Source organism: Leptopilina heterotoma, unplaced genomic scaffold (genome assembly GCF_015476425.1).
Source record: "Leptopilina heterotoma isolate Lh14 unplaced genomic scaffold, ASM1547642v1 Lhet_352, whole genome shotgun sequence".
Taxonomy (NCBI): domain Eukaryota; kingdom Metazoa; phylum Arthropoda; class Insecta; order Hymenoptera; family Figitidae; genus Leptopilina; species Leptopilina heterotoma.
The window spans coordinates 24,278-32,068 of NW_025111034.1; the positions used below are offsets into that span (position 1 = coordinate 24,278).

General features: G+C 26.9%; 2 protein-coding genes across 3 annotated transcripts; one reads left to right on the forward strand and one right to left on the reverse strand.

The window, feature by feature from the left end:
* Window positions 1–954: 954 nt before the first annotated feature.
* LOC122505300 (girdin-like) lies at window positions 955–3,199 on the reverse strand. The gene is made up of 6 exons (XM_043616809.1): window positions 2,958–3,199; window positions 2,223–2,353; window positions 1,877–2,071; window positions 1,556–1,790; window positions 1,391–1,482; window positions 955–1,093 (listed from the first exon to the last, which is right to left on the reverse strand). Exons 1-5 carry the CDS (start codon window positions 3,124–3,126, stop codon window positions 1,391–1,393), a joined length of 822 nt encoding a protein of 273 aa, XP_043472744.1. The 5' UTR covers window positions 3,127–3,199; the 3' UTR covers window positions 955–1,093.
* A 141-nt stretch (window positions 3,200–3,340) lies between these two features.
* On the forward strand, window positions 3,341–7,548 carry LOC122505298. Of its 2 annotated transcripts, none has more exons than XM_043616808.1 (3): window positions 3,341–3,491; window positions 4,227–4,381; window positions 5,082–7,548. In XM_043616808.1, the coding sequence occupies exons 2-3, from the start codon at window positions 4,234–4,236 to the stop codon at window positions 5,399–5,401; spliced, it is 468 nt and encodes a 155-aa protein (XP_043472743.1). In that variant the 5' UTR covers window positions 3,341–3,491; window positions 4,227–4,233; the 3' UTR covers window positions 5,402–7,548. The 2 variants fall into 2 exon arrangements, with proteins under 2 accessions (XP_043472743.1, XP_043472742.1); XM_043616807.1 differs by having other exon boundaries at window positions 3,342–3,491.
* The last annotated feature ends 243 nt before the right edge of the window (window positions 7,549–7,791 follow it).

Sequence of the window (7,791 nt, forward strand, 5' to 3'; positions counted from 1 at the left end):
AGTTAAGTAGCCAAACGATAAAAAATCTTTTAACTTTATATTAATTAAACGTTGCTGCTCATTTGTAGAGGATCCAGCAAAATGTCTTCTTCATCACTCAAATGAGAATCAAGCAGTGCACTTTCATCCAAGTTTAAAAGAAACATTTTTTCCTCGTTTCCTATATCATTTTTAATTTCAACATTACTTAGGTTTAGCACATTTGCTATATTTCGTTTTTCCATAGAAACGTCACTTCCTGTGACATCTTCTTTGGAAACCGATTGATTATTATCAATTTCTTCGGATTCGAAAATTCTTTCAGTTAGTGTTGCAGTGTCAACATTCTCTTCTTCCTCTACCCCAAGGAGATTTCGTTGATTTTTTTCTGCATACGCTTTTGTTTTCATTTCTGTAATTTGAGCTATTTTCTTGCTAATATAAAGATGAACTTTGCCTGCAGCAACATCAGCATCTTCTTCTTTCCACTTTTTTTCCGTAACCAGATAATAACTGTAGAAATCTTAAAGGTATATGAATTTAAATTAATACATTCATTATTAAAAATTGGCACTTTCTTATTATTTTTCGATGCTGCAATATTAATAACTTTTTTAGTCAAAGAATAGAAAAATTGGAAGCTTAGAAAGTATTTACAGTAACACTTTTAATAAAGACTTACAAAATTTTTTGGGATATAGAACGTTTAAGTGTAAAAAATAATTAAATTTCAAAACCGTACGTTCATTTTTAGGTTACGTTATAATTGTCAGACTTTGATTTAATTTAAGAGCAATCGAAAGTTTAAGAAAATAAAGATATTTTGTAAAAAGTTAGACTTGTTCTATAGACTATATGTATAACTTATTTTTTTAAAGTAATTTTAATTACCTCTTACAGCAAGTAAAATTTTCGGGTCCAGCCTTTTTTTAGGATTTTTAGTTTGCTTATTCCTATTACTCCCCTTGCCAGGAACAGTGGTCTCTGATAAATAATCGTATCCGCAAAGTGCAACCAAAATATTTTTGGCGAAAGTAATATGTCTATTGTTAGGCACATGAAGAGCTAAAGTCCATGCCTGCATTGATAAGTATAATCCTCTACCAATATGAACCTATAAAAAATAGATTTATATTTAATAATTCTATTATGGATACTGTGTATATATTTTATTCTTTATTTGACTTATTCTTTACCAGTCTAGTCAACTTTCTACACAGAATTTTTTGATTGATTTGAAATTTTTTTACATTTTGTTACACTATATAAAGGAAATAAATCTCCAATATTAAAAATAGGCAATATAATCAAAAAACAGCTGCTCACAAAAACATTTTTTTAGGAAGAGATAAAATAGCATTTTTTTAAATTGTAATATTTTCATGCACTCAGAAGAAGTAAGATATTTAACCTAAGTTTCATCTTCTGTAATAAATCCAATTGCTGGGTATTTACTGCCTTCTTGGGGAGCTGAAGATTTTTCTACGGTCGCTTTATGAACTTCTATATAACATAAATGCTAATTAGATTTTAATAATTTAAATTAAATAATAAAAATTCAGTTATATGTAATTACCTAATAGAGTCTTATATTTATCGAGTCCTGTTTTTTGCCATTCCATATTTAATTTTCGAAGATTGGATAGTTCCTCAACTCTTCTTTGTACTTCATCATCCAAGAAATTTATTACATTTTCTTTAGTTGACAAATCATGATCTTTCTTTAACAGGCTATCCTTTAACATATTTATTTCCTCGAAAAAGAATGCATTCTGTTTTTCCAAGGATTCAATTTTATTTTGTACATTTTCCTGCAGATTATAATTTGATTAAATTTAATTATATGATAAAGAGGTATAATATTATTACTATAATTATTTTTAAAAAATTTCCTTACAATATTTGTAACGTTAGTCTTGATATTTGAAGAAACATTAATCATATTATGTTCACCACTTGTATTATCTTGATATAATGGTTCTTTCTCTGAAATATGAATAATATCACTTTTCGCTAAAAGCCGGTTATTATTCTTTGTTTTTAAATTTTCTAGACGCTTCTTTACCGTTTGATGAATTTTCTCTTGTGTTGCCTACAAGAAAATATCTCAAATAATAATATTTCATTTACAATTGATCAACTAAATAATAAATTAACTTTTTTAAAATATTATGTCAATTTAAAAATATGCAATGACACAAAAAATATGTTCGTTAATTCGAAGTAGATATAAAAAAACTAACCTGTCGTTTGCGACTAGTATTAGAAGGTTTCTTTTCATCATCAGTTGTTTCTGCAGCGGAATGTAGTAATTTATTTGAAAGTTGTCGAGGTCGATGATTCTGAATGATAAGATCCAACTCTTTTTCGTTTTCTGAAATTTTGTAAAAATAAAGATAAAATTGAAAATATATAGTGAAACCAAACAATTGTAGTGAACAGGGTAACGTATATTTATTTTTTCAAAAATAACAAATATCAATGTAAACATTCAATTTTCAAAGGTCAATTAATATTTTCTTATTTTTAAAAGAGATTACAAATAAAAATAACGAAATATATGAAGATTAACGTAAAAATAATGTCCACATTTTATTAACAATTTTCTATTTATGTATTTTTTAAATACTGTCATTTTTAATGTTTCAAAAAAAAATTTTTACGTAATTTTTTAGAATGTAAGCATAGAACACGTAATCTTTTTTATAAAAAATAAAGCTATCAAATATGTCTTACCAAGCAAAATTATAAAATTACTCTAATTAGGGATTTATTTATATCAATAATAAATTAGAAAAGATAAATTAATATCAAATTTTAAAAATACTCAATTTAATTTATAAAAATTAATTCTTTTTACTCTGACAAACTAAAACATTAACCTATAAAATTACTTGTTTGCTTACAAATGTCAAAATAATATTGTTTGGTAATTGATTTATTATAGCCATGGCATTTTATTAAACATTTTTACTTACCTGCCATAAAGAGAATAATACATTCTGTTTGAGGTTCTCCTTCTAATTTATACTTTTGGTTAGGCACGTGTTTTTCTGCGCTGAATTTCTTAATACTTTTAATAGGAACTTTCTTTTTTATTTTTGTTCCTCCGGTTCCTCCTAATATTAAAACATATGCTACAGACATTATTCAAAATTAATACTGAGCAAAAATTTCACTTTCAAAACTAAACTTTTACATTCGTCGAACAATTGCGATTGATATTTATACACCATGTACTACCGGCAAATTTTTTCCAAGAGGAATTGAGAACGAGGAAGATTCCCAAATATCACGTGACTTGTTGTATTTATGCGTGGTGCGCAAGTGCGCGGTTTAAAAGAATACGGCGCTATATCGTATAGGTTATATGTACTAACCTCTTTTACTTCCTCTTCTCATTCTCTAACTGTGCAAGTCCCTTTTCAATTAATAATTGAAAGTCGCGGAAAGTTGTAAAATTTTATTAACAAAGGAAATATTAAACCTCGTAATAAATATTGAAAAATTTGGTAAGTACAATTTAACATTCAGTAAAAATAATCAAAGCAAAAGTCTCTTGATTATCACAATGTTGTTTCTATTCTCTCTGTACAAGAAACCACATGTATAACCTCAAAATGGTTTTAAATATAACAATCTAATAATTAAATCCAATTAAATCTAAAAAAAGTATACTATTATAATAAAATTCAAAATATATTACTTACTAATTTTAAGAATTCATATATATATATATATATTATCATAAAATGCAGATCATGTTGTTAATGATAAAGTGTGCTTTATTATATTCCATTGTGCAATTAAAATAATATTTATGTCTCAAAAAAATATTCCATTTTACATAAATTGTAATCATATTATACCTACGCTATCAATTTATTTCAATGAATCTTCAATTTTTCATAAATATAATCAGTATATTTACATTATTTTATATTTGTAACTTATAGAAAATATTCATAAAGCCAACGATCACTTCGCATTTAAAGTGATAACCTTTATTGTTTTTATTAATCTGCCAACAGAGTGGTAAATACATTTTGACAAAATACGTTTTTCATAAAGTAAATATTGAATTCTTAGTTCAATAAGTTTTGATATATTTGCAAAAACATTAATATAGTTATTATAATTTATCTCGAAAAATTAAAATCTCTTCTTTACTGACACTTTTATTGAGCATTCAATACTTATTTGACATTGTTTTGTGAACATATTATTTATTTACAAATTTATTTTAGCTGCAATATGAGTGAGGAAGTAGCAGAAGTAGGTGCAAAACGCAAACGGTACAAAACGATTTTAGATCCAAATTATAATTCATCTATGTTGAGCATGAAAAGCGAGAGAGCCTGGTACAAATCAGCAGAAGAGAAGTTAAGAAACATAAAAGAAAGTAAGTGCAAGTGTATATATATAAATGGTTCATTGTCAAAAATAATACTTTATAATATAAAGTCTAGAAATTTTATAAATCTTTGCCCTATATTCGACTAAAAAATCAAGCTCATTAAAGACTATTTTAATTCATATTATATTAAAAAAAAAATTTAATTCTTAAATAGGGACTTTTAAAGCTTTTATTTCAGTGATTTTTCAAATTTTTCTAAATATAGAAAAAATAATTATCTTCTTTTTCAAAATCAAACTTTATTTTCTTCCTGTTTGCAATTTCTGTCGCTACTTTACTTTTGAAAATTTTCTATTATTCAGACAAAAATTTATTTTTTTAAAACTTAATGCTTTGTATGTTAGATAATTTTTAAAATACTATAAATTTAATTTCTTTATATATAATCATTATATTATGAAACAAAATTTAAATCTGTATGCGTATTAGATATCATACTTTTTTGTGAACTTCTATATAACATAAATGTTAATTAGATAAATTTGATAATTCAAATTAAATAATAAAAATTCAGTTATGTGTAATTACCTAACAAAGTCTTATATTTACCGACTCCTGTTTTTTGTCATTCCACATCCATTCATACAGTAACATCATTTTATTGACAAAAGTTTTTAATTTAAAGAAAAAGAATAAAAAGAAAAGAAATTGAAAAAACTTTTAAAAGTTATATTTTTTTGTACAGGAATGGCAGAAAAATCCAATGATCAAGCACTATTGAAAGAAGGATTACATGAAAAAAAGATCAAAGACGAGTTGGATGTATTGCATCAAGATGATTTAGATCATGGCATAAACTGCAATAAGTACGATGGTTGTTCTACAGACGATGAAACAGACGATGAAAATTTTCAAAATATGGCGCATCATAATAACAATTCTTGTTCTATAAATTTGGAAGAAACTCTAGTAAAAGAAAACATACCGACGAGCAGAGAAGAAATATTACGAAATGATCCGACTATTGTTGACAATGGCCAATGGTTTCAGTATCAGATTTGGTAGTACTAATCAACAACGTGAATGGCTTTTAGAAATGTTAAAAGTCTGCGCAGGTTCATCATTTAAAGATGTTAAATTATCGAACTATAAGGTTTTTAAATTATGTCACACTCCTTCCGACAAGATCGTTCATCACTTTTATTGTGACAATTGCGAAAAAAAGATTCTGTTTTATATTCTGGTTTTAAAAAAGAAGTAAAGGGTCAAAGAAAAGTTTGTTCAAAATGTGATAAAGAACATAGTATCGTTCTTAGCAATACAAATTTTTTTTTATCAATTGATTTAGAATATCAAATTAATTTATTATTACAAAATGAAGAAATTGCAACATTTGTCTTCGAAAATTTTAAAAGTCGAGAAACTGAAGTCTTCGATCCTATAATTTGTGATATTCATGATGGACAATTACACAAATCTATTATTGAGAGAGATAGTAAAATGTTAACGTACGTACTTAGTACAGATGGGGCTCCTCCTTTTAACATGTCGAAACGTTCATTTTGGCCCTTGCAAGTAATATTGAACTTTTTGCCTCCTCATCTTCGATTTAAATATGTACTACTTGTTGGTATAATGATTGTTCGTCATGAGCCAAAACCTGACTTAATGAATCTATTTATCAAAAAGTTTGTAGAACAAACGAAGCATTTACAATCAGAGGGTATACAAGTTAAAGTTCCACACCATGACAAATATATTTTACTGAGATTTGGACCTGTTTGTGTCGTTGCTGATTCTAAAGCAAGATGTGTATTGCAGAATAGATTCCAGTATAATGCATATTGTTCATGTTCATACTGCTATCATATGGCAAAATATTTTTATGGAGCGGGAATAAGGTTTCCATTTTTAGAGAAAGAACCAGAACTTAGGACACATGAGACTCATCTGACGGATGTAAAGGATGTTCTAAAACTTGGCTCCTCGTCTGTGCTAGGAGTAAAAGGCGAGTCAGCTTTTTTAGATAATCCTATTATTGATATGGTATGGGGATTTCCTCTTGATTATGTTCACAACGCAGTTTTAGGTGTTATTGTACAAATGTGGAACAACTGGAACAAAGAATATCTTGTTCCTGCTGAGCGTAGAGAAGTCGACAAATTGCTTCTTCAAATTCAACCTCCTCGTGATTTACATAGAGTGACTGAAAAAATATCAGATAAAAGTTTGTGGAAAGCGATGCATTGGAAGTCTTGGCTTCTGTACTATTGTTTGCCTATTATGTCCAAATTTTTACCACTCGAATTGGTAGAAAAATGTGCCTTATTCGTAAATTCAATTAAAACTTTGCTGCAAATAAAAATTACAGAAGCGGAATTAGCGAAATGTGAAGAAGATTTGTTAATATTTGTTGGTGATTATAACGCATTGTACGGTGACAATAACATGACATTCAATGTTCACATTTTATTACATGCTGTTCAATCTGTTAGAATGACTGGTCCCCTTTGGTCCACATCAGCGTTCCCCTTTGAACATAATATTTTCTGTTTAAAAAATACTATGAATGGGCAAAAAAGTATAGAACAACAAATGTCATCAAAGTCACTGAAACTACTTTCGTACAAACTTGAACCACAGAATCCTAATGTTTCTAGTATTGTTCAAGAGTATTGTAAAAATATTTTTAACTCTAAAACTGTAACTGACAGCGCTTTTACATTTGACAATTATACATTTTTCGGACCACATTTAAAAAACAAGTTTCAGAAGGAGTTGGAATTTGATAGGTGTATAATTAACAATCGAATTTATTGTAGTACAAAGTATAATAGATCGAAGAAATTCAACGACACAATTGTTATTTTGAGAAATGGGACAATTGCACAAATTACGGGAATAAAGGTAATAAACGGTGTAAAAAAATAAAAACGGTAATAAACGGTTGGTTGGAATTGAGAGAACTAGTTCTTAAACCTTTTTCTGTTGGAGAAGTAAAAATCGACCATATTTGGGAAATTACGAAAAATATTCAACATGTAGATATTCCATTGACAGAAATTGAATCCAAAGTTGTAGGCTTAGAATTTGTGGATAAGCAATATGTATGCCAAATTCCGAACACTATTGAGGCTCAGTAATTGTATGGAAATATATATACATTTATATTTCATTCAATTTAACTTTAAATAAAATAAATTGTGCATTAACTATTATATTTTTATTTGCTTATTCCTATGTTACATATACAATATTGCATATATGTTAATTATTTATCATACTTCTTTATTTATTTAAAATGATTATTATTATCAACATAGAGGAAAATAATAACAATTAATGCTTTCTATTTAATTTACTTACTAAATTAAAAAAATTTATTTTTAATTATTAATTTATTATTTTGGAAATTATTTGCGAATTATAGTTGATAAATAAATTTTTATAATTAC